This window comes from Lactuca sativa, chromosome 9 (assembly GCF_002870075.4).
Source record: "Lactuca sativa cultivar Salinas chromosome 9, Lsat_Salinas_v11, whole genome shotgun sequence".
NCBI classification, from domain to species: domain Eukaryota; kingdom Viridiplantae; phylum Streptophyta; class Magnoliopsida; order Asterales; family Asteraceae; genus Lactuca; species Lactuca sativa.
In genome coordinates this window covers 225,380,769-225,406,406 of record NC_056631.2, presented here as the reverse complement: position 1 = coordinate 225,406,406, position 25,638 = coordinate 225,380,769, and the positions used below count along the sequence as shown (strand labels likewise).

Below are 25,638 nucleotides of genomic sequence, written 5' to 3'. Positions count from 1 at the left end.
AGAATTTTGTCCCAATCCTTCCAATTCGATGTTCCAGATCACCCCTGCTTCTGATTTTTTAGCTTCCTGGTCAGGCCGACTCATAGAATTATTCCCCACAAACCCTTTGACTTCCGAAACATCACCCCCATCCTTGTTCTTTCCCATAACCTTGTTACTTTTCCAACTTTGCCCCTGTTCAATCTTTGAATCATTAGACTTTCCTTTCATTGGCTGAATATTCCCATAATACCCCTGCCCATTTTTACCTCCTGTCTTCCCACCTCTATCAAAACTAAATTCCAAATTTTCCTGATTATTCCCATTATACCCCTGATAGCGAATTCCAGCAGAAGCCCCAGAATTTCCAATTTTCGGATAATTCCCTTTTTGCCCCTGCTTGCGGTTTCCAGCAAAAACCCCTAAACCTTCATTTTTCGAGAAATTCCCTTGATGCCCCTGACTCGAAAACTGTTTTTCCCCCCTGTAGCTTCTTTTGAAAAAAAATTTCCATTATTTCCTTTGGTTTTCTTCACCACATCAATGCCTAACTAAATTGGCTATGTTTCTTGTTCTTTTTCTTAACCAAAGTTTATCAACTTTGTGAATATTATTCTGACTTGTTTTGATATTTATTTTTGATATTTTGTTCTTAATGTTGGTTCTAACTTCTATTTTTTTTTCTTTTTTTTAAACAGTTACAAGGGACCTGAATAGGGGTTTTCTGAATTTGTAGTGATGGCTGCAGACACTGAAGATTTTGAAATGATTTCCCATATTCCATTCCTTACTAAATATAAGGTATGTTTCTAATATTTTTGTTCCTTCAAAAGAAGAATTGGGGAGAGCTTGTGGAGTTAAAAAACCGGTGCTTTCATGTTCGTTGACCAGCATTGAAAGAAGTCACTAAGATCCCAAATCCAGCAACTCAAGGTTTACTTTATTATCTTCTCATAATCTTTAATCTAATTATACACTATCAGATCAATGTTTTTTCTGCAATTTCTTCTTTTACATTGTCTTCTACAAGTTACTGTTTTGCTACTGTTTAGCATGATACAACCAAGGATTGTATTATGTTGAAGATTATTCGTGTTCTTCCCCCTGCTGTTCCTAGCCGTCAAGTGAAAGTAAACTCCTCAACATGGGAGGCATCGGGTGAGACATTAAACAACATTGACCATGAAGCAATGGTTGTTGACCCTGCACTTGTATTAACCATCCAGGTTGGCAGTTGTCACTAAAAAGATGATGTTTATTATTGTGGTAAAATGTTTTGGTTTAACTTTACTGAATTATTATTATTCAGGTTATGTTGACTGACTTCGGGGTAGCAAAGCAATTTGATGAAAGCACAATGTTAAATTCCATGTGTGGGACATTAGAATATATGACACCTGAAATTATACAAGGGAGGGGCCATGATAAGGCCGCTAATTGGTGGAGTGTTGGAATTTTAATGTATGAAATGCTTTCTGGAAAGGTTGGTGTGCTGTCACCTTTAATTACTTTTAATAAATCACTATTAAATTCCCATTACTTTTAGCGTGAGGGTAATAATGTAATTTTGTTCGAACTTTATCTTTGCAGCCTTCGTTGAGAGGTGGAAACAGACAGAAGATTCAGGAGAAAATAGTGAAGGACAAGATAAAGCCTCCAGGATTCTTGTCAAGTGAAGCACATTCGCTTTTGAAAGGGGTAATGTTGTAATTTGTAATACTATATGCATGTGTTATAGTTGTTGGTTAATATTATATGCATGGGAATACAACAATTTCTGTTTTGAGCTTCTCACCTAATGGAGAGGTACAACTGTTCATGCTATTTTAATACATCATGAAACAGAAACACTACAAGTTTTTCAATTACTTTATATATATATATATATATATATATATATATATATATATATATATATATATATATATATATATATGGTAGGGGTTGATAGATTTCTCTTAGCTTGGTTGAATGATAAGATGGTGGTCATTGGGATCCATGTGATCAGAATTTCCCTGGTGCTCCAACATTTTTGCCAGGTAAATCCATCTGGCCAGACCTCTGCTTTGCCTCCTATGTAACAGCCCGGATTTCCAGGTATCTTTTATTCTTATATTTTTGGTATTTTGTGAGGAGACTCGGCGAGTTGGAGCTCAGACTCGCCGAGTAGGATCGCAGTTCTGGACGCGGGTTCGCACCTGGACTCGGCGAGTCCAAGGAATGGAATCGGCGAGTCCGTGCTGTTTAATGAAACCCTAATTTCCTGGTCCTAATCCCTATTTAAAGGACCTTATGGCCCTTCATTGCGGCTACCTGGTCCTTGAGAGCACCTAAACAGCTGAGAGTTCTTGTGAGTGATTTAAGAGGCCATTATTCACCAATTTTTGTGTGTATTTGCAAGAAAGGAAGGGGGGAATCAAGCTAGGAGAGTTGGGGAGCTTGGATCTACTTCCATTTCGTCAGAGGAATCTTATTGAGGTATCATTCAGAGCTTATTCTCGTATTTTTGTTGATATGGTCAAATCTAGGGTTTTGTCATGCCTTGTTTGCCTTGTATTTGGAGTGTGAGAGGTCCCATGGGGATATGGTACCTAGATCTGGACCTTAGCAGGTCCAGAGAGTCCCAAATGCCATGCTTTATGTCCTCCTTTTGGGTTTGGAGACTAGGGTTGCCATCTTAGAGGTCATCTCTACAAAAAGAGCCTTGTAGGTGTTGCATGGTAGCCAAGACAGTGTCTTTACGTGATGAATGAGCTTAGGAAGGCCAGATCTATGAGTTGATGGAGCGGATCTGACCTCAGAAGCGAGATTGAGTTGATGCATGGCATGGACTCGCCGAGTCCGAAGAACAGACTCGACGAGTAGCATGAAGATTGTCCTTAACCACTCAACGAGTGGTCTTGCCGAGTTAAGGGTTGACTCAGTGAGACAGGGAGAGTTAGAGAGGGTTGACAGGTGGACTGAGTCGAGCTGGAACTCGTCGAGCTGGAACTCGCCGAGTTGTTCTTGAGACTTGGCGAGTTGAGTCGTGGTGGCCCCGCGATTCATGTCAGGCGGGACTCGTCGAGTTGGGGGTGTACTCGACGTGTCAGGAGGGGATCCTAAAGAGTTAGTGAACACGTATAGACTCGCCGAGTCGCCATAGTGCACTCGCCGAGTTCGGTCAAAGTTGACCGTTGAATGTTGACCAGAGTTGACCAATGTCGACTTGATAGGGGTAGTCAACCTTAGTGGTAAAAGTGTTAATTAGGGACATATGATGTTATAGGAGGATTATAGCTCGGAGGATCGAGCACGAGTGATTTCCGGGATTCGCGAGTTATCGAGATATACGAGGTGAGTCTTCTCACTATACTTTACCTTGAGTAGGTAATCAGAGTTATGTGATAGAGTATTTGTATGCTATATGCCTGTTATGTGTTGTACTGCATTATTTCTATGTGATTTATGCTGTGCATGTTTATAGAGTTGGAACCGGAAGGTTCCCAGAGTTAGAACCAGTGGGTTCACAAAGCAGGGTCTACGGACCCACAGAGTTATAGCCTCGAGTGGCGAATATGTGTTATGTGTGGTATTTTGAGGAACTCACTAAGCTTTGTGCTTACAGTGTTAGTGTTGTTTGTTTCAGGTACTAGTGATGACCGTGGGAAGGCGCCGGCTTGATCTGCACACACGCACGGGATTTTTATAATATGTGATCTTGGGATTTTGTATGATATGGATTGGAGTTTTAAACTTGATGTTTTATGAAAATTTAAATGAAAATGTTTTTATCTTATGCGAAAAATTATTTTGAAATTCACGGTGTTACAATTTGGTATCAGAGCCTTGGTTTGAGGGATTCGAGTACACCTTCGGGCGTATTTGAACTCAAACTGAGGATTTGAAGAGTATTTTCAAAAAGAGTAAAAGATTTTGGAAAAAACACAGAGCAGAGTGTGTGTACGATCGGTCCGCGCCCGAACGGTGATTTCCCAAAATACCCTCATGTTATGTGCTATTGATATTGATATGATGTATTCGCATGCTAGAGTAGGCTAAGTATTCCTATTAGGACTAGAGTGGCCTGATTTGTGATGCATTAGCCTAGGAAGAGGTGAGCTGCTATGAGATGCTTGAGAGTGAGTAGGTAGCAGCGAGGGGCTTATGAGAGATCTATTAGAGAGTAGCCTGTGCATGATAGAGTACATGGAATTTGGGATCCGAAGAGGAGGACTTGGGGTGTATTCTGATACGGTGCGGACAGTAGTATTGGGCCCGTACTACTGAAAGCACCGGAGCGGTGCACAGCCCAAGTAAGAATCTTTGGAATACCAAGAATCAAGGAGGGATGAGTTGTCGAGTGTGAGTATGCTCGAATGGATTCTAATTTATCGTATGTTGTATTTCAGAGGTAGATCATGGTGAGGACACGTATGATGCCTGAGAGCAGTGATACCAGTGATGAGGAGATCCGCCGGATCATCCACGAGGAGGTGGCTGCGGCCATCAGGGCAGAGATACCAGAGATGTTCGGGTCTATTAAGACCACGCTGATTGAGACTTTTGACGAGCGTTATGCCGCTCTTTCTGAGGCTGCTGTTGCAGCGGCCACCGCAGCTATTGCTGCCGCTAGGCCGCAAGGTGGTGATGCGTTGCTGTTCCGGGAGTTCAGCAACACAAAACCACCAGAGTTTGATGGGACCCAGGACCCGGTGGCAGCTATGAGGTGGATTTCTGACATAGAGGGGTGTTTCTTCACTTGCTCATCTCCTGAGCATTTGAAGGTTCGGTTCGCGCTGAACCAGCTTCGCTTGGGAGCGAAGGACTGGTGGAAGTTTGTGACGGCGCACTTTACGCCTGCTGAGCTTGCGGCAGTGACCTGGGAGAGGTTCACTGCCATGTTCCGAGATGAGTACGTTCCCCAGGTGGAGAGGGAGCGTTTGGCCCAGGAGTTTCTGACCCTCAAGCAGGGTACTGAGTCGGTTATAGCGATCACCAGTATGTTCCATGAGAGGGCGATGTTCTGCCCTGAGCACGTGTCCACCGAGCAGGCACGTATGAGCCGTTATCTGAGTATCTTGAGGCGAGACATTCGGGAGTTCGCAGCGAACTCCTTGTATCGGACATTTTCTGAGCTTCAGGCAAATGCTCGGAAGAGGGAGATTGAGCTAGAGACTCAGGCCAGGGAGGAGGCGGAGTCTCAGGGGAGGGATCGGCGACCGGCACAGTCTCAGCCGGCAGCCAAGCGGGCCAAGCTCGCTGATCCCAAACCAGGGAGCCAGAAGGGCCGCACTTGTGGGAAGTGTGGCAAGGGTCATGATGCAATTTGTAGAGCGGGATCTTGCTACAAGTGTGGCAAGGAGGGGCACATGGCCAAGGACTGCCCCAAGGGGTTTGCGGTGTGTTTTCACTGTAATCAGACTGGACACCGGAAGGCAGAGTGTCCGCAGTTGCGAGGATCATCTCAGGGAGCACCTCAGGGATCTGCCCCTGCCGCCATCCGAGCTACAGAGAGTCGGTCAGTGAAGGCCGAGGCGCCGAGGGCACGAGGGAGAGCTTTTCAGCTGACCGCGGAGGAGGTCCGCACAGCACCCGATGTCGTGGCTGGTATGTATTCTTTTGTGTATTTATTTTGATGTTGAGATATTATGCTTATATTATGTTGTGCGTAGGTACTTTTCTTGTGAATTCTGTACCTGCATTGGTGTTATTTGACTCGGGTGCGAGTCGGTCTTTTATATCTTTGGCCTTTAGTCAGCATATCAGTGTCAGTCGTGAGGCATTGAGTCGGCCTCTGAGAGTGTCCATAGCTGATGAAAGGGTGATATATGCCACAGAGGTTCTACGAGGGTGCGTATTCGAGATTTTTGGTGTTGAGTTCCCGATTGATCTAGTTCCTATTGCGATGGGTGATGTCTGTGTCATTGTGGGCATGGACTGGTTGAGCCGATTCAGTGCGGTTATCGACTGCGAGCGACAGCTGGTGACCATATGAGACCCTAGTGGGGGAGTTCTTTCGGTGTACGGTGAGGGTACACGTTCAGGATCAGCGTTTTGTTCGGCCGCTAGGGCGAGGCAGTGTCTACAGCAGGGCTGTAAGGGTTTTGTGGCATATGTGATGGATACGCGGGTGGATTCTGAGAGGCCGAGTTCAGTTGAGGAGGTTCCGGTGGTGCGTGAGTTCATGGATGTATTTCTCGAGGAGTTGCCGGGTGTGCCTCCTGTGAGGCAAGTGGAGTTCAGTATCGATTTGGTTCCGGGGGCTGCGCCTATCGCTAAGGTGCCCTATCGTCTTGCACCTCCAGAGATGCAAGAGTTATCCTCGCAGCTTCAGGAGCTGCTGGGAAAGGGGTTTATTCGGCCGAGCAGCTCGCCGTGGGGAGTGCCGATCCTGTTTGTCAAGAAGAAGGATGGTTCACACCGGATGTGCATTGATTACCGGGAGTTGAACAAGCTAACGGTCAAGAACCGTTACCCGTTGCCGAGGATCGACGATTTGTTTGATCAGTTGCAGGGAGCATCTTGGTTCTCCAAGATCGACTTGAGGCCTGGATATCATCAGGTGAGGGTGCGAGATGAGGACGTCCAGAAGACAGCATTCAGGACGCGTTATGGGCATTATGAGTTTGTGGTGATGCCTTTCGGGCTCACCAATGCCCCGGCAGTGTTCATGGATCTCATGAACCGAGTGTATAGGCCGATGCTGGATCGGTCGGTGATTGTATTTATCGATGACATTCTGGTATATTCGAGATCTAGAGAGCAGCATGAGGAGCACTTGAGAGAGGTTCTCGGAGTTCTGAGATCGGAGAGGCTTTATGCCAAATTCTCCAAGTGTGATTTCTGGTTGCGGGAGGTACAGTTCTTAGAACATCTCGTTAACCAAGAAGGGATATTGGTCGATCCGGCCAAGGTTGAGGCGGTGATGAGTTGGGAGGTGCCGAGGTCACCCTCCGAGATCAGGAGTTCCCTAGGGTTGGCAGGGTATTATCGGAGGTTTATCAAGGATTTCTCTAAGATCGCAGTGCCACTCACCAGATTGACCCGGAAGGGTGTTGCTTTTTCATGGGGCCCCGAGCAGCAGGCCTCCTTTGAGACACTTCGCCAAAGGTTGTGCGAAGCCCCGGTGTTAGCTCTCCCGGAAGGGATGGAGGACTTTGTGGTATACTGTGATGCATCGATTTTGGGGTTGGGAGCGGTGCTGATGCAGAGAGGGCATGTGATAGCATATGCATCGAGGCAGTTGAAGCCTCATGAGACGAGATATCCCACCCATGATCTAGAGTTGGGGGCAGTGGTGTTCGCCCTCAAGATTTGGCGTCACTACTTGTATGGGGTTCGGTGTATGATATACACGGACCATAAGAGTTTGAAGTATTTGATGGATCAGCCCAACCTGAATATGCGTCAGAGAAGGTGGTTGGATGTGGTCAAGGATTATGATTGTGAGATCCTGTACCACCCAGGCAAGGCTAACGTGGTAGCCGATGCATTGAGCCGCAGGGCGGAGAGCCCACCGCTGCGGGATGTATGTTTGAGATTGACCGTGATAGCTCCAGTGTTGGACGCCATTCGTGGGGCACAGGCCGAGGCTGTGCAACCTGAGATGCAGAAGAGGGAACGAGTTGTTGGTTTGGTTTCAGAGTTCGTTACCGATGATTGGGGGCTTATGACATTTCAAGGGCGTATCTGGGTACCGTTTGTGGGAGGGACGTGTACCATTTTGATGGAGAAGGCGCATCGGTCGAAATTTTCGATCCAACCGGGGGCCACTAAGATGTATTTGGACTTGAGAAAGGAGTATTGGTGGCCCTGTATGAAGAGGGATGTCGCGTGGTTTGTTGAGAGGTGCTTGACCTGCCGTAGGGTTAAGGTCGAGCACCAGAGGCCGCATGGTAAGTTGCAGCCATTGGAGGTTCCCGAATGGAAATGGGAACAGATCACTATGGATTTCATCACCAAATTGCCAAGGACTGCCAGAGGAGTTGATGCAATTTGGGTGATTGTGGACAGATTGACGAAGAGCGCTCATTTCCTTGCTATCAGCGAGAGTTCTTCAGCAGAGAAATTGGCGGAGGTGTACGTAAGGGAAGTGATATCTCGGCATGGGGTGCCGATCTTGATTTTTTCAGACCGTGATGTGCGTTTCACTACCAGATTCTGGAAGAAGTTTCATGAGGAGTTGGGTACTAGACTGCATTTTAGTACCGCATATCATCCCCAGACAGACGGTCAGAGTGAGCGGACGATTCAGATGCTCGAGGACATGCTCCGGGCATGTGTGTTGGATTTCGGGGGTAGCTGGGATGCATATTTGCCCTTGGCAGAGTTTTCCTACAACAACAGCCATCATTCGAGCATTGGTATGCCACCCTTTGAGCTGTTGTATGGGAGGAGGTGTTGGACCCCCATTTGTTGGGGAGAAGTTGGACAGTGGGTGATGGGCAGTACAGAGATCGTGCTTCAGACGTCAGATCAGATCCAGCAGCTCAGACAGAGGTTGTTGACCGCTCAGAGCCGACAGAAGAGTTACGCAGACAGGCGCCAGTCCGAGCTTGAGTTCCAGGTCGGCGACTTTGTACTCCTGAAGGTCTCTCCTTGGAAAGGAGTGATTCGATTCAGGAAGAGGGGCAAGTTGGGGCCCCGATATATTGGTCCTTTCCGTGTGATCGCGAGGGTAGGCCGGGTAGCCTATCGTTTGGATTTGCCAGCAGAGTTAGGGCAGATTCACGACACTTTTCATGTGTCGCAGCTGAGGAAGTGTATAGCCGACGAGTCGGCGATGGTTCCATTAGAGGATATTCAAGTGGATGCGAGCCTGAATTATGCTGAGAGACCAGTGGCCATCAGAGATCAGAAAGTCAAGGTTTTGAGGAACAAGGAGGTACCCCTGGTGTTGGTTCAGTGGCAGCATCGGAAGGGGTCAGAGATGACCTGGGAGCCAGAGCGTGAGATGCGTGAGCAGCATCCGGAGCTATTTGCAGAACGAGACTTCGAGGGCGAAGTCTAGTTCTAGTGGGGGAGAATTGTAACAGCCTGGATTTCAAGGTATCTTTTATTCTTATATTTTTGGTATTTTGTGAGGAGACTCGGTGAGTTGGAGCTCAGACTCGCCGAGTAGGATCGCGGTTCTGGATGCGGGTTCGCACCTGGACTCGGCGAGTCCAAGGAATGGACTCGGCGAGTCCGCGCTGTTTAATGAAACCCTAATTTCCCGGTCCTAAGCCCTATTTAAAGGACCTTATGGCCCTTCATTGTGGCTACCTGGTCCTTGAGAGCACCTAAACAGCTGAGAGTTCTTGTGAGTGAGATAAGAGGCCATTATTCACCAATTTTGTGTGTATTTGCAAGAAAGGAAGGGGGAAATCAAGCTAGGAGAGTTGGGGAGCTTGGATCTACTTCCATTTCGTCATATGAAGCTTATTGAGGTATCATTCAGAGCTTATTCTCGTATTTTTGTTGTATGGTCAAATCTAGGGTTTCTTCATGCCTTGTTTGCCTTGTATTTGGAGTGTGAGAGGTCCCATGGGGATATGGTACCTAGATCTGGACCTTAGTAGGTCCAGAGAGTCCCAAATGCCATGCTTTATGTCCTCCTTTTGGGTTTGGAGACTAGGGTTGCCATCTTAGAGGTCATCTCTCCAAAAAGAGCCTTGTAGGTGTTGCATGGTAGCCAAGACTGTGACTTTACGTGATGAATGAGCTTAGGAAGGCCAGATCTATGAGTTGATGGAGCGGATCTGACCTCAAAAGCGAGATTGAGTTGATGCATGGCATGGACTCGCCGAGTCTGAAGAACAGACTCGACGAGTAGCATGAAGATTGTCCTTAACCACTCAGCGAGTGGTCTTGCCGAGTTAAGGGTTGACTCAGTGAGACAAGGAGAGTTAGAGAGGGTTGACAGGTGGACTGAGTCGAGCTGGAACTCGCCGAGTTGTTCTTGAGACTCGGCGAGTTGAGTCGTGGTGGCCCCGCGATTCATGCCAGGTAGGACTCGTCGAGTTGGGGGTGTACTCGACGTGTCATGAGGGGATCCTAGAGAGTCAGTGAACACGTATAGACTCGCCGAGTCGCCATAGTGCACTCGCCGAGTTCGGTCAAAGTTGACCGTTGAATGTTGACCAGAGTTGACCAATGTCGACTTGATAGGGGTAGTCAACCTTAGTGGTAAAAGTGTTAATTAGAGACATATGATGTTATAGGAGGATTATAGCTCGGAGGATCGAGCACGAGTGATTTCCGGGATTCGCGAGTTATCGAGATATACGAGGTGAGTCTTCTCACTATACTTTACCTTGAGTAGGTAATCAGAGTTATGTGATAGAGTATTTGTATGCTATATGCCTGTTATGTGTTGTACTGCATTATTTCTATGTGATTTATGTTGTGCATGTTTATAGAGTTGGAACCGGAAGGTTCCCAGAGTTAGAACCAATGGGTTCACAGAGCAGGGTCTACGGACCCACAGAGTTATAGCCTCGAGTGGCTAATATGTGTTATGTGTGGTATTTTGAGGAACTCACTAAGCTTTGTGCTTACAGTGTTAGTGTTGTTTGTTTCAGGTACTAGTGATGACCGTGGGAAAGCGCCGGCTTGATCTGTACACACGCACGGGATTTTTATAATATGTGATCTTGGGATTTTGTATGATATGATTGGAGTTTTAAACTTGATGTTTTATGAAACTTTAAATGAAAATGTTTTTATCTTATGCGAAAAATTATTTTGAAATTCACGGTGTTACATCCTACAAGGTCTGTTACTTGTTATTATGATTTATGATTCTGAGGGTATTTAGGTCATTTACTCAGAATTTTGCATTTTTAACTTTACAGGTAGATCACACTTGCTTGGCTAAACGTTATTCTGTATGCTTTCAAACTTGTCTTCTTCCTGAATTCTTTTTCTTTGTAAGTTTAGCCTTATTCTTTTCTTCAATTAAGTGTTGTCTGGAGAGTGTTGTATGAACAACAATAAATCAACATTTTTTTTCCTTCTTTTTCTTGTATGAACAATACATAGTCATAGTTTGACTTAATTAGTTGCTTATTTTGTTTATTAGTTGCTTGTTTTCTAGCTTATTATAGTCACTGATTGGTTTCTTGTTATGCTTAAATCTTAACAGCTATCATGGCAACCTTCAACAGTAGTTTTGGACCGACACCTTCTTGCAAAAGATATCGTGTACGTGTTCTTCTGCTGCTATTGTGGATTCGGGAACATCCTTGCTTACTGGTCCAACTGTATGTATCTCACGTGAAGCTTCTGTTAGAATTATTAATCTTAGAGATTTCAAGTTTTTCATATTTCTTGTATCTAATTAGTTTGTAAATTTCCGTTACAACTTTTATTGATTTGTTTTATCTTTCCATGGAACGATTATTTGTATTACATTATATTTTGTGCAATGGATTGTATTTTTGTATATGATATTTTATTTATTAAGAGACATTAAATGAAAATTTAATTTGAAAATTAATAAATCTATAAATAATATTTTTTTTAAACATATAAAATTATGATACGCAAAAATGTGTGTCATCTTCATTTATGACATGGCCTATCTTGACAGGGGCTTTCTTGATACGCATTGCGTGTCATTAACACGCGCGTCGTAAGGTTACGACACGCGAATGCGTGTCGTCTTCCTTTATGACAGGGTCTTCCTTGATAAGCATTGCGTGTCGTAAACGCGCGTCGTAATTGCGCGTCGTAAATGAGCGTCGTAAATGCGCGTCGTCTATAGACGACGCGCAAAAGGGCGTCGTCTCTCTTTATGATAGGGCCTTCCTTGACGCACATTTGCGCGTCGTCTGAGCGTTTTACGACGCGCAATGAGCGTCGTAAAAGGCTGTTTTTCTAGTAGTGATAAGTTCTTCATTTGGCGTCCGTTTTCGTCCGTCTTTCCGTCGTTGCACTACTATCGATGAGATCTTCAATTCTCATTTAGATTGTTTTGGATAAATATCGTTCTAACATAAATTCACTATTTACGTCGCGCTGTGTCATGCCGGTTCTGTCGCGAAACTTCGACAGGTCATAACTTCTTTGTTATAACTCGGATTTCGACGTTCTTTATATGTTCGGAAACCTCGTAACATAAACTACATCTTAGTTAAGATTAATCCTTCTAAATAATCTTTCCCAAAAAATTCATTTTTGACGCTCACTGTCCTTAAATTGACTAGCCCAGATCTACGGGCGTTACAATCATTCCTTCCAAATCGTCCTAATGCTGGTCACAATCAATAGCTTTGATGTTACCATTGGCATGGATTGGTTAAGTCCTCACCATGCAGAAATCCTGTGTTGCAAAAAATTGATTTGCCTCCATCTGCCAAGTGGCGAAACCCTCGTTGTTTATGGAGACAAACCCGGTGCCATTCTAGAAATCATCTCTTGCATCAAGGCTCAAAAGTATCTGCGCAAGGAATATCACACATTCTTAGCACATATTATGAATAAGAAACAGGAAGTGAAAGACATCAGGGATATTCCAGAAGTCTGTAACCTTCTTGATGTGTTCCCAGAAGACCTTCCAAGAATACCACCTGCACGCCAAGTCAAGTTCAGAATCGACTTGATTCCTGGAGCCACCCCCATTGCTAAATCCCTATATAGTCTAGCACCTACTGAAACGCAGGAACTGTCCAGCCAACTTAACGAACTACTGAGCAAAGGATTCATCCAACCAAGTTTCTCACCTTGGGGAGCACTGGTCTTGTTCGTGAAAAGGAAGTATGGATCGTTCCGCATTTGCATAAACTATCGAGAACTGAACAAGCTCACTATCAAGAACTGTTATCCCCTACCTTGAATCGACGACTTATTTGTGATGGGTTTGAGTCATAAGAACTTTCCTATGTGCACATGCAAACCATAATGCTTGGATCTAGGTTTCTCTAATTGAACATGCAATGTATCCAAAGCTTACAATTCTAGATCTAGTGTAAACAATTGAATCATAACATATGAAATCAGATCTAGAAGAATACCTTAAGTTGATTGCTTGAAACTTCTTGTTCTTGGAGCTTAGAGTCATAATTGTCACTCCTCTAATGGCTTACAAACACCAACTAGCAAGAGGATGATCTTAAGAGAGAGAGAGAGAGAGAGAGAGAGGAGGTGAGGAAATCGGCTCTAGGGTTTCTTTCTTGCAAGAGTGGCCGATTTCCCTCACCCATGGGGTCTATTTATACTATGAGCTACTAGGGTTACACCTTTAACCCTAATTGAATAACTTAGGCCCTAAGCAATCCAAAGATCCTTCTAGATATGAGGCTTGGACGAATTTAAGATATCCTAACCCTAAAATTCGTCCCCCTTAATATCCATAAGGATTCATAGCCCAAAACATAACTATCATACATTTGACAGTTTATGCCCCTTTATTCAATTAACATCTTTAAGTCACCAAATTAATTCTCAATTAATTTATGAATTATATCAATCAAATAATATTATTATTCCTTTAATATATTAGTCTCATAATATATTAATAATATCTCTTCTCTCTTTACAAATCACCCTGTCAAGTTGCTATGGTGAAGGCAACCCAAAAGGACCATGCACAACCGGGTCAAGTACTTACCAAATATAGTTACAGCCTTAGACACTAATCCAACAGTCTCCCACTTGGATAAGTCTAGTAACTATATATGCAAATACAATCCGATTAGCAATCGTAGCTCTCAAATACGTTGTCAAACTCTGATCTTATCAGTATCCTGTCCTTTAGATAAGGGATCGTACAGTCCTTTGTTTAGATATTGTGCGGACAATCTCATGGAACATAGTCATACTTATTGTCCCACAGTTGGTTTCTCGATCTCAGATTCATTTGACATAGAACTTAATTGAACACATCAATTCAGTCCTGACTGGGCCCGGCACATAAGTCAAGTTAAAATCATCGAGGGGCCCTGATGTCGCTTTTATCATCTTAGGATAAAAGTAACAGATAAACTTCGACTTATATGCATTTACTATTTACTAATCAACTATACACAACAATGCGTTTTATGACATCAATTTATTGATGCGGTTTCGCATTGTCAATGCACAACCAATTAATAAACAATAAACCATATATCTTGGTTTTAAGACCATATGATATTATCGTCTTGCGATCACTTGCGATACATTACAAAAAGTGATTCTAGCAAGCGCGGGTTTATTCCAATGCTCAAAACTTGTTCATAAGCACTCATGAATGTTGCAGCAAACCTTTGCTATGTGTAATACCTTTTAGACAATCTACACACCAATTCATGACAATCTTCATTCATACCTACTTCCAACATATGAACGATTGTGGACCATTCGAATAATTCGATTATTCTTAATAACTCAATTATTCAGGAAGTCAAAACATGCAAAGTGAAACAATAGTTAAACAATTAACATAAGACAGTAGCTTTACTTATAAATAATACTTCTTTATTTAATCATCAAATTTCAATTACATTTATTTGTTACATGTTTCTAAACTATCTAATCTAAACTAATATCGTCTTTCAGCCCAATGCTCTTAGCGTGCTGCAAGTGCTTAACCCTACTCAGTCCCTTCGTAAGCGGATCTGTTGGGTTATCCTCTGACGATACCCTCTTTACTACGCGGTGTCCTTCTTCTACTCGATGTCTAATAAAGTGATATTTTCTGTCGATATGCCGAGATCTACCATGATCCCTCGGTTCCTTGGTCAAGGCAACCGCTCCTTCATTATCACAGAAAATTTATGTAGGCTCTTTTATGGCAGTCACGACTCCAAGGTCACCAATGAAGTTCTTCAACCACATTGCCTCCTTTGACGCTTCGCTCACTGCAATGTACTCTGATTCGCACGTTGAATGAGCTACTGTTTCTTTCTTGGAACTTATCCAAGTCACTGCTCCTTCATTAAGGGTAAAGACCCAGCCCGACTGCGAACGGTAGTAGTCCCTATCGGTCTGGAAGTTGGCGTCACTATACCCTCGCACCTTTAAGTCATCACTCCCTCCAAGGACTAAAAACCATTCGTTAGTCCTCCGAAGGTACTTAAGGATATTCTTGACCGCGATCCAATGAGCTCTGCCAAGGTTCCCTTGATATCTACTGACCATGCTCAAAGCAAAGGCCACATCAGGGCAAGTACAAGTTATAGCATACATGATTGAGCCAACTACGGAAGCGTAAGGTACTCGGCTCATCTCAGCTATCTCAGCTTCTGTACTCAGACTTTGAGTCTTACTCAATTTGGCATTACTTTGTATCGGTAGTTCTCCCTTCTTCGAGTTTTCCATACTAAAACATTTTAGTACCTTATCTAAGTAATTATTTTGACTAAGTCCTATTAGTCTCTTATTTTGTTCTCTCACTATCCTTATTCCCAAAATATAAGAAGCCTCTCTGAGGACCTTCATAGTGAAGCACTTCCTGAGCCAGGACTTAACCTCCTGCAGAGTTGGGATGTCGTTTCCTATGAGCAGTATGTCATCGACATACAAACCGAGGAAGCTAAACTATACTCGCACTGGCTTTGACATATACACATGATTCATCTTCACTTCGTACAAATCCAAACTCTTTGACTTTCTCATCAAAGCAAAGATTCCATCTGCGAGATGCTTGTTTAAGTCCATAAATGGACTTATCAAGCTTGCACACTCTATTGGGATGCTTTGTATCGACAAAACCCTCTGGATGAGCCATGTAAACATCCTCAGCCAACTTCCCATTAAGGAAAGCGGTCTTGACATCCATTTGCCATATCTTATAATCATGAAATGCAGCAATGGCTAGCATCACCCTAATAGACTTTATGTTAGCAACTGGCGAGAAGATCTCATCATAGTCAACTCTGGGAGTTTGAGTAAAGCCCTTCGCAACCAATCGTGCCTTATACGTGTGCACATTCCCATCCACGTCGGTCTTCTTCTTGAAGATCCATTTGCACCCAACCGTCTTACGTCCGGACACATTGTCAACCAAATTCCAAACTTGGTTGTCATACATGGACTGAATCTCGCTGTCCATCGCCTCTTTCCATTTTGCAGACTCTAGGCCTGCCATGGCTTCCTTATAGCTATTAGATTCATCTAGATTTATTAGTGTACCATCACTAATATACATGTCCCCTTCGGTAGTAATATGAAAGCCATAAAACCGGGGTTGAACTCTAACTCTTTCGGAACGTCTAAGAGGTAAGGACTCGTCGATTGGTTCAACCGGAGTTTCCTCCTCGGGTTGAGCGCCAGCGTTAGAGGTTCCTTCATTGCTCGACTCTTGAATCTCCTCAAGATCGATTTGCCTCCCACTGTCCCCTTGGCTTATGAGTTCTTGCTCTCAGAAAACCCCTCTCCTCACAACGAAGACAACATTGTCACTCGGCCTACAAAAGAGATATCCAAAGGATTTCTGTGGGTAGCCGATGAAAATACACCGCTCACTACAAGGTTCGAGCTTGTCGTGAGTTTCTCATCTTATGAAAACTTCATAGCCCCAAACCTTGATATGTGCCAACGAGGGAGCTTTCCCTGTCCACATCTCGTGAGGTGTTTTGGAAACCTTCTTTGTAGGGACTCGGTTAAGGATATGGGCGGCAGTCTCTAAGGCATACCCCTAGAATGAGATAGGTAGTGAAGCACGACTCATCATAGAACCAACGATGTCTAACAGGGTTCAATTACACCTTTCTGCCACACCATTCCGCATTCCTTGAGATAGTCGTGGAATTCAAAACTTAGTTACTCTCCTCCTCGATCGGATCGAAGCATCTTGATTTTCCTGCCCAATTGATTCTCCACTTCATGTTTGAATTCTTTGAACTTTTCAAACGTTTATGACTTGTGCTTGATTAAGTAAATATACCCATCTACTATAATCATCGGTGAAAGTCACATAGAAGCGGTTCGCATCCTTTGTGATGGATCTAAAGGGCCCACACACGTCGGTGTGTATGAGATCCAATAAACCCTCACCCCTCTCACAAGTTCCAGTGAAGGGTGACTTGGTCATCTTTCCAAGTAAACAAGATTCGCATGTGTCATCTTCCCTAAGGTCAAATGACTCCAACACTCCATCCTTTTGGAGTTGGGCTATGCGCTTCTTGTTGACATGTCCAAGACGACAATGCCACAAGCATGCTTTATCCATACTATTGGAAGAATCCATACACAACACATCATTTCCTAGGTTATCTACAACCATAACAGTTTCATAAATTCCATTACAAGGCATTGCTTCAAAATATAAAACACCATTTAGATAAGCATAAATCGAACTATTCTCATTATTAAACGAATATCTAAATCCTTGTCTAAAGAAACCATGAAATGAAATGATGTTTCTTGCCATATCCGGTGAGTAGTAACAATTATTTAAATCTAAATTCAATCGATTACTAAGCACTAGAGAATACACTCCAATCTTGGTCACAGGTGACGATCTTCTGTTCCCCATGATTAGATTTATTCTTCCACGCTCCACATCCTTATTTCTTCTTAGTCCTTGCAAATCAGAACAAATGTGATAACCACATCCTGTATCAAGAACCCAAGAAATAGCATGAGATAAATCATTAGATTTAATTGTGTAAATACCTGCGAAAGATGGCTTGATCTTCCCATCCTTGATGGTTTGCAGATATTCCGGGCAGCTTCTCTTCCAATGCCCTATTTCGTGGCAATGGTGGCACTCTGGCTCCTTTGGGTTTGGGTTTGGCTTAGTAGGTTCAACCTTGGTTCCACTAGAAGTGGAACCATCTTCGTACTTTCCCTTGCGGTGGCCCTTTGAATGAGCCTTCCTCTTCCTGCCCCTCCCTTGCCCAATTGCCAAAACAGGAGCAGCAGGTGGATTGGGAGTTAATGCAACAGACTTGTCCTTGAGGTTGCTCTCGGCAGTCCTTAGGAGCCCTTGGAGTTTTCTAAGGGTGACCTCTTCCTTGTTCATGTGGTAGGTCATCCTAAATTGGTTGTAGCATGAGGGCAAGGAGTGAAGAACAATGTCGATAGCCACATCTTCCCCAAAGTTAACATTTAACTTGCGAAGACGATCAACATATATTTGCATCTTTTGCAAGTGCACGGTTAGAGACTCTCCACTTCCCATCATAGCAGTGATCATATTCGATATGATCTCATAGCGCCCTTGCCTCGTGCTTTGGTGGTATCTCCCCATTAAGTCTTGATGCATCTCATACAGATACATGTCCTCATAGGACTTTTGGAATTCGGGGTTCATTGTGGCTAGCATGATGCAATGAACTTTCATTGCATCACACTCATGGGTCTCAAAGACAGCCATTTCTTCGGGAGTAGCGATTTCTGGATTGATCTTTTCGAGCTTCTCGTCGAGGACATACTCTTTTTCCTCGTAGCGCGCAATCGTGCGAATGTATCTTATCCATTCGCTAAAGTTCGATCCGTCAAAAGTCACTTTTTGACAAAGGCTCATTAGCGTGAATGAGCTAGCAGCAGCGTTGTTTGCGTTAGACATCTACAAATAGAAAGGAACAAAGTTTGATTAGAGTTAAGTCCCTAATTAACATCCAAAATGAAAAATTAGGGCTAGGACCCAACAACATTATTTACACATTAGAAAAGGGATGCCGTAATCCAACATGCAAATAATTTGGAGGTAAGTGAATGACAATTCACTAATACTTCACCATGAAAAACATAAGCTTAAGTTTTAAATGTATTGAGAATTCCTAGATTTCTTTGAGATTCATTGAACTTTTCAATGGCATGTTTAAATCTCGATATGCCCATCTAGTTTGTAACTGGGATGCCGAGGATCACAAACCGGGTGTGAATAACCATGAAAATCTACATGGTGCCTTCATTGTTACAATCACCTATTCGATGTGCTGGTAAACCACACACGCTCCACCGAACTATGACAAACAATGAATCACCCTTTGCCACCTTTGCATAGAACCAATTAGTGTGTCGGTTAACCACACACGCTCCACTAACTTCTCAGCAAGGGTGCAAAGTGTAATTTCATGGGATTGCATCAATTCACTTTTCCTAAAGTAACTAAGATCGGGAATTTATGAGGAGAGGATTGCCCTATCCTACCCGTTCGGCTAACGACCCTCCACCAGTCAAGTAAGCGGTGGGTGTGAGTGTACACCCATTAAGCGCCATTTTATAGGCAGCAACCTTATACCCACCTTATAGACTGGCTTCGTGAATGAGGCCTACTAACGGTAAGACTAGCATTTTAAATCATACATATATATATATATATATATATATATATATATATATATATATATATATATATATATATATATATATATATATATTAAGCTTGTAATAATATAATAGTATAGAGTTGAGTTTTAAACTTGTAAAATTCTAGGGTTTTAAATTTAAATTATTCAAATTAAATTTTTAATCACAAAGCTTAAATTTCAAAACTTGAGGACAAGTTTTAAACTTTTCAAAACATAAGGATCAAATAGCAAATAACATAAATCAACTAATTAGATTATTTAAATTTGATCTACTCAATATTACTTGCAAGACAATTCACCAATTTAATTCAAATAATCAATTATTATCATATAAGGAAATTATTATTCAATTAAATAGTAATTATCTTTTGTTTGGTCAAGAATATACTAAAATATATGATAAAATTCGGATTTTAATGACCCAAAACAATTAAGGCAAGTATTATCAAGCAAAACAGCAAGAAATCCCGAAATCAACTCTAACTGGCGCTAGAACTCGCCGAGTTCCACTATGGACTCGCCGAGTTGGAGCTACTCGCCGAGTCCACAATGGAACTCGCCGAGATCATCAGTCAGAGGCACAGAAAACGAATTTTTCAAGCAAAAAAAATCAACCAAAGCATCAATTCAATAGAAATCAATCAAAGCTTTAATACCACTTATGGGTTTGAGCCATAAGAACTTTCCTATATGCACATGCAAACCCTAATGCTTGGATCTAGATTTCTCTAATTGAACATGCAATGTATCCAAGGCTTACCATTCTAGATCTAGTGTAAACAATTGAATCATAACATATGAAATCAGATCTAGAAGAATACCTTAAGTTGATTGCTTGAAATTTCTTGTTCTTGGACCTTAGAGTCACAATTGTCACTCTTCTAATGGCTTACAAACACCAACTAGCAAGAGGATGATCTTGAGAGAGAGAGAGAGAGAGAGGAGGTGAGGAAATCGGCTCTAGGGTTTCTTTCTTGCAAGAGTGGCCGATTTCCCTCACCCATGGAGTCTATTTATACTATGAGCTACTAGGGTTACACCTTTAACCCTAATTGAATAACTTAGGCCCTAAGCAATCCAAAGATCCTTCTATATATGAGGCTTGGACGAATTTAAGATATCCTAACCCTAAAATTCGTCCCCCTTAATATCCATAAGGATTCATAGCCCAAAACACAACTATCATACATTTGACAGTTTATGCCCATTTATTCAATTAACCTCTTTAAGTCACCAAATTAATTCTCAATTAATTTATGACTTATATCAATCAAATAATAATATTATTCCTTTAATATATTATTCTCATAATATATTAATAATATCTCTTCTCTCTTTACAAATCACCCTGTCAAGTTGCTATGGTGAAGGCAACCCAAAAGGACCATGCACAACCGGGTCAAGTACTTACCAAATATAGTTACAGCCTTAGACACTAAACCAACAATTTGATCAACTGCAAGGATCAAGCTACTTCTCGAAGATTGATCTAAGATCGGGGTATCATCAATTACGAATTCAGAATGGGGATATCCCTAAGACGGCATTCAGAACTCGCTACGGTCACTACAAATTTTTAGTAATACCCTTCGACTTAACCAACGTCCAAGCGATGTTCATGGACCTCATGAACCGAGTGTGTCGGCCATATCTGGATAAATTCGTGATAGTATTCATCGATGATATACTAATCTATTCACAAAGCGAGAAGGCACACAGACAACATCTATAACAAGTTTTGGAGACATTAAGAGAGGTAAGGCTATACGCAAAGTTCTCAAAATGCGAATTCTAGATCCGAAGAGTGGATTTCTTGGGGCACGTAGTCAACGCGGAAGGGATATACTTAGACCCTACAAAAGTCAAGGCGATTGAAAACTAGGCAACACCAAGAACACCGACAGAGATCCGCCAGTTCTTGGGTCTTGCGAGCTACTACCGAAGCTTCATACAAAACTTTTCGAAGATCGCAAAGCCGCTTACCACCTTGAAACAGAAGGGAGTGACCTTCAACTGGGGAAGTAAATAAGAAGCCACCTTCCAAACGCTCAAACAATCCATGTGCAGTGCTCTAATCTTGTCCCTCCCAGAAGGGAACGAAGACTTCGTGGTCTACTGTGATGCATCCAAACAGGGCCTAGGATGTGTGCTCATGCAACGAGGAAAGGTCATCGCCTATTCCTCAAGACAACTCAAGATTCATGAGGTCACTTACACCATGCAAGACCTTGAACTAAGAGTAGTGGTATTCACCCTATAGGTCTGGAGACACTACTTGTACGATACCAAATGCACCATCTTCACATATCATAAGAGCCTTAAATACATTCTCAATCAAAAGGATCTCAACATGAGACAACAACAATGGGTTGAACTGCTAAATGACTATGAATGTGAAATTGGTTATCATCCGGGCAATGCCAATGTACTAGACGCTCTAAGTCGGAAGGAATACTCGGGTCGCCGAGTAAAGTCATTAACCATGACCATCCAATATCACCTGTCTTCGCAGATCAAAGAGGCTCAGCAGGAATCCTTGAAACTTGAAAATTTCATAAATGAGCCTTGCGAGGAATGGATAAGAACCTTGCAGTCGAGGATGACGGAGCTTACTACCTCATGGATCAAATCTAGACACCAGAGTTTGGTGGGTACAAAGATGTTGTGACGAACGAGGCCCACAAGACCAGATACTCCATTCATCCCGACTCATACAAGATGTATCTAGACCTCAAGAAACTCTATTGGTGGCCAAACATGAAAGCATAGATCGCTACCTATGTGGGTAAGTGCCTGACTTGTGCCAAAGTCAAGATAGAATATCAAAAGCCCTCGGGTTTGCTTCAGCAACCGGACATACCCGAGTGGAAGTGGGAGTGGATAACCATGGACTTCATAACCAAGTTACCCAAGACAACGAGTAGAATCAACACCATATGGGTGATCATTGACAGGTTAACCAAATCCGCACACGTCCTGCCAATAAAAGAGACCGACAAGATGGAGAAGCTGATAAGGATGTACACTAAAGAGATCGTACGATTACATGGTATGCCAATATCCATTATCTCCAATAGAGATCGTAGATTCACCTCACGGGTTTGGCAATCATTACAAAAGTCCTTGGGGACCAGACTCAACATGAGTACAACTTATCACCCCCAGAATGACGGACAAAGCGAAAGGACCATCCAGATGCTAGAAGACATGTTGAGATCATGTGTGTTATACTTTGGAAAGGATTGGGATACATACTGACCACTCGTTGAATTCTCATACAATAACAACTATCATAATAGCATCAAAGTCGTGCCATTTGAAGCCCTCTATGGGCTCAAGTGCAGATCACCTCGGTGTTGGGCTGAAGTGGGGGACACGTAGCTAGCAAGGGGGCAAGTACCTAATAGCACACTCACTGACCCGAAAATCATACAGGAAACTACGGAGAAGATTTTTCAGATCTACAAAGGATTATAGGCATCTCGGGATCGACAAAAGAGCTATGTTGATAAGCGACGAAAACCCTTGGAGTTCCAGGTCGGTGACATCGTACTATTAAAGGTCTCGCCCTGGAAGGGAATTATACGTTTTGGAAAATGTGGGAAGCTAAATCCAAGGTATATCGGGCCATTCAAGGTCCCTGCTAGAATCGGCCTGGTGGCTTACAAGCTTCGACTGCCACAGGAACTCAACAATGTACATCCCGCCTTCCATGTGTCCAACCTGAAGAAGTGTCTGTCCGAAGAGACTCTTGTGGTCCCACTCGACGAAATCGAGGTGAACGAGAGTTTACACTTCATAGAGGAACCTTTAGAAATCATGGACAGGGAAGTAAAAAGGACGAAACGAAGTCATATACCAATAGTGAAGGTCCGCTGGAACGCCGAGCGAGGACCCAAATTCACTTGGGAGTGGGATGATCAAATGAAATAGAAGTATCCATAACTTTTCCTATAGTTGAAAGTACCTGTTCAAGATGCAAATTTCGGGACGAAATTCCCTCTAATAGGGGGATGATGTGACAACTGGAAAATTTTGATTCAAGCAAAGTCTAAAGGGTTTAGTGTATAAGTGTACCCACAACGTATATATATGTTACAATAAAAATCATTGAAAGCCACAAAGGCATCATTTGTATGATTATATATATATATATATATATATATATATATATATATATATATATATATATATATATATATATATATGTTGAAAACCATGCTTGTAATAAACCTTGAAAGACAAAAAAAGAAAATGAAATTACCCTTTAAGTAAATAACCTCAAAACCGAAAACACCAATTGAGGATAGTTAGGACCAAAATCATGCCCAAACCGAGAACCCTCTCTATGGACGAGAACCCCAAGACCGAGAAGCCCCTAAGTTGAGGACCCCTCTAGGTCGAGAACCCTCTTAACCGAAAACCTATACTACTCGGACCAAAAACTCTAAGACCGAAATCCCCTGATGTTCTCGGTGATGCCTAGACCAAAAACCTTGTTCTCGGTAGAGCTTAAAAAGGTTTCGGTTGGGGAGAAAAACAGAAAAGCTGACCTTGTGAGGTGATGGATGCATCGACTTCCCATAAAAACTATTACCCAACAAATATCAAGGTTATTATTCAAAAGATAACCAAGCTAACATCCCATCCATTCCTTCTTTTTATTTTCGGCCGAGATCCACTTCCATCACCATCATCTTCTTCTCTCATCATCATCCATCCTTCTTCTATCAAGAACAAGCTCAAGCTCTTCCAAGATCATTACCTCCAATTTAGTCCTTAGATTTTGGCAAGCATTTTTGTGATCCTCTAGTGTTTCTATACATTTTATGTTAGTTTCATCCCATTTACACACATTATTATGTGTTAAATCCCTTAGGATAATATCATTCTTAAGGAAGTTCATCAACCTCATTCAAGTATTTAGGCTTGGAATCTTCACATCATCTCTTCAAATAACCCACAAATCCACTCAAAGTGAGTTCATACCCCAACTTTTTCAAGATTTTCATGTTTTAGAGGGGGGATACAAGTCAAAATTTTGGTTTATCTCATAAATACTTGCATATTTCATATTTGTGTTAAAGTATAATCCATTATTTGCATAAGATATGGTTATCACTAGCTTTTATACATATACTTGTGTTATATTAGTTTTCAAGTGCAAAACTAACAAGAACAAAACATGATCTATGTTATAAAAATCATGATCAAAATTGTGATTTGTAAAACTACAAGGTTTTTGGAAACTTTTTACCACAATATAGCTTTTTCTAACAACAAGGAGCACATTCTAGTTATTTTACCATTTTGTGAATTACACCCCAAAAATGTAAATGTTTTGACCATACATCTTGACATTAGATAAGTCAACAACTTTGTATCTATATAAAAGATTATACAAATATTCTCAACAAACAAAAAAGATAAACTATAACTGGTATAGTTTGGGAGTCACAAAACTACACTATCATTTAAGAAGAAACATATAATTATTTAAAGGTATAATTATTTCATTTACAAGAAAAAGGAGGGTTCAGTTCACATATATCGATTGATACTAGTTGTGAGACCTTTGGCTTCACCGTATCTACCAGAGTACACATACTAAGACCTGCACTATAACTAGGGTCTCTTATAGGGAGAGCATGGCACTTGTGTATAGATCTATATGGGATTGACAACCCCACACCTAAATTGTTATCTAGAGTTAGACCGGCAGGTCTGGAGTGACAAATGTTGTAACAGTTTCGACGCCCGAAGCACGTCGTTCAGGTAACTAGTCACATTAGTATGGTTATGATAACTCACATAGGGTATCTATGAAACATTTGATTTACGGGGTAACATACGCTTCGAGAAGTTTTATATAAAGATAAGACTTCATTACATCATTTTACAGTACAATGTTTCTTACATTGCTAGTCTTGGGATTTAAGAATTACAACTCATTTTTAAAGAAAATATTAGATTTTATGAAATTATACACTATCATTTTCACGAAACAGTTACAAATCCTTTTCATGCAAAAAAGCTTATGAACTCACCAACTTAATTGTTGACACTTTTCAAAATCACTTGTATTCTCAGGAAATCGGTAAACAAGTAACCACAAGAGTTTTTGGTGGATGGGACGACGTCACATCACACTTTTCATTTTTGTCACATGCCTTAGATATCATGTAAACAATATTTTATTACAATGTAAACTTATTAAATATTCACTGTAATGGTTGTGATGCTTTGTTTCATTTATATTCAATTGTTATGATACTGTACAATGACTTCATCCACCCTCGGACATTTTTGCCATTCTAGTTCGGGGGTGTGACACCATGAGTGGCACGATCTAGGGTAGTTATTGCAAGATGAGGCTTTCATTCGGAAGTCACGTGGGGAAACTGTGTATGTATTCGGCTTAGCAACCGGGCGGGAATCTGGTGAACTGGTTAGT

The 25,638-nt window shown here is 42.1% G+C and overlaps 1 protein-coding gene across 1 annotated transcript; it reads left to right on the top strand.

The window, feature by feature from the left end:
- The first annotated feature begins 717 nt into the window (after nt 1-717).
- LOC122194829 (serine/threonine-protein kinase AtPK2/AtPK19) lies at nt 718-1,689 on the top strand. Its single transcript, XM_042896087.2, has 4 exons — nt 718-780; nt 1,032-1,205; nt 1,289-1,462; nt 1,570-1,689. The coding sequence occupies exons 1-4, from the start codon at nt 718-720 to the stop codon at nt 1,687-1,689; spliced, it is 531 nt and encodes a 176-aa protein (XP_042752021.2).
- The last annotated feature ends 23,949 nt before the right edge of the window (nt 1,690-25,638 follow it).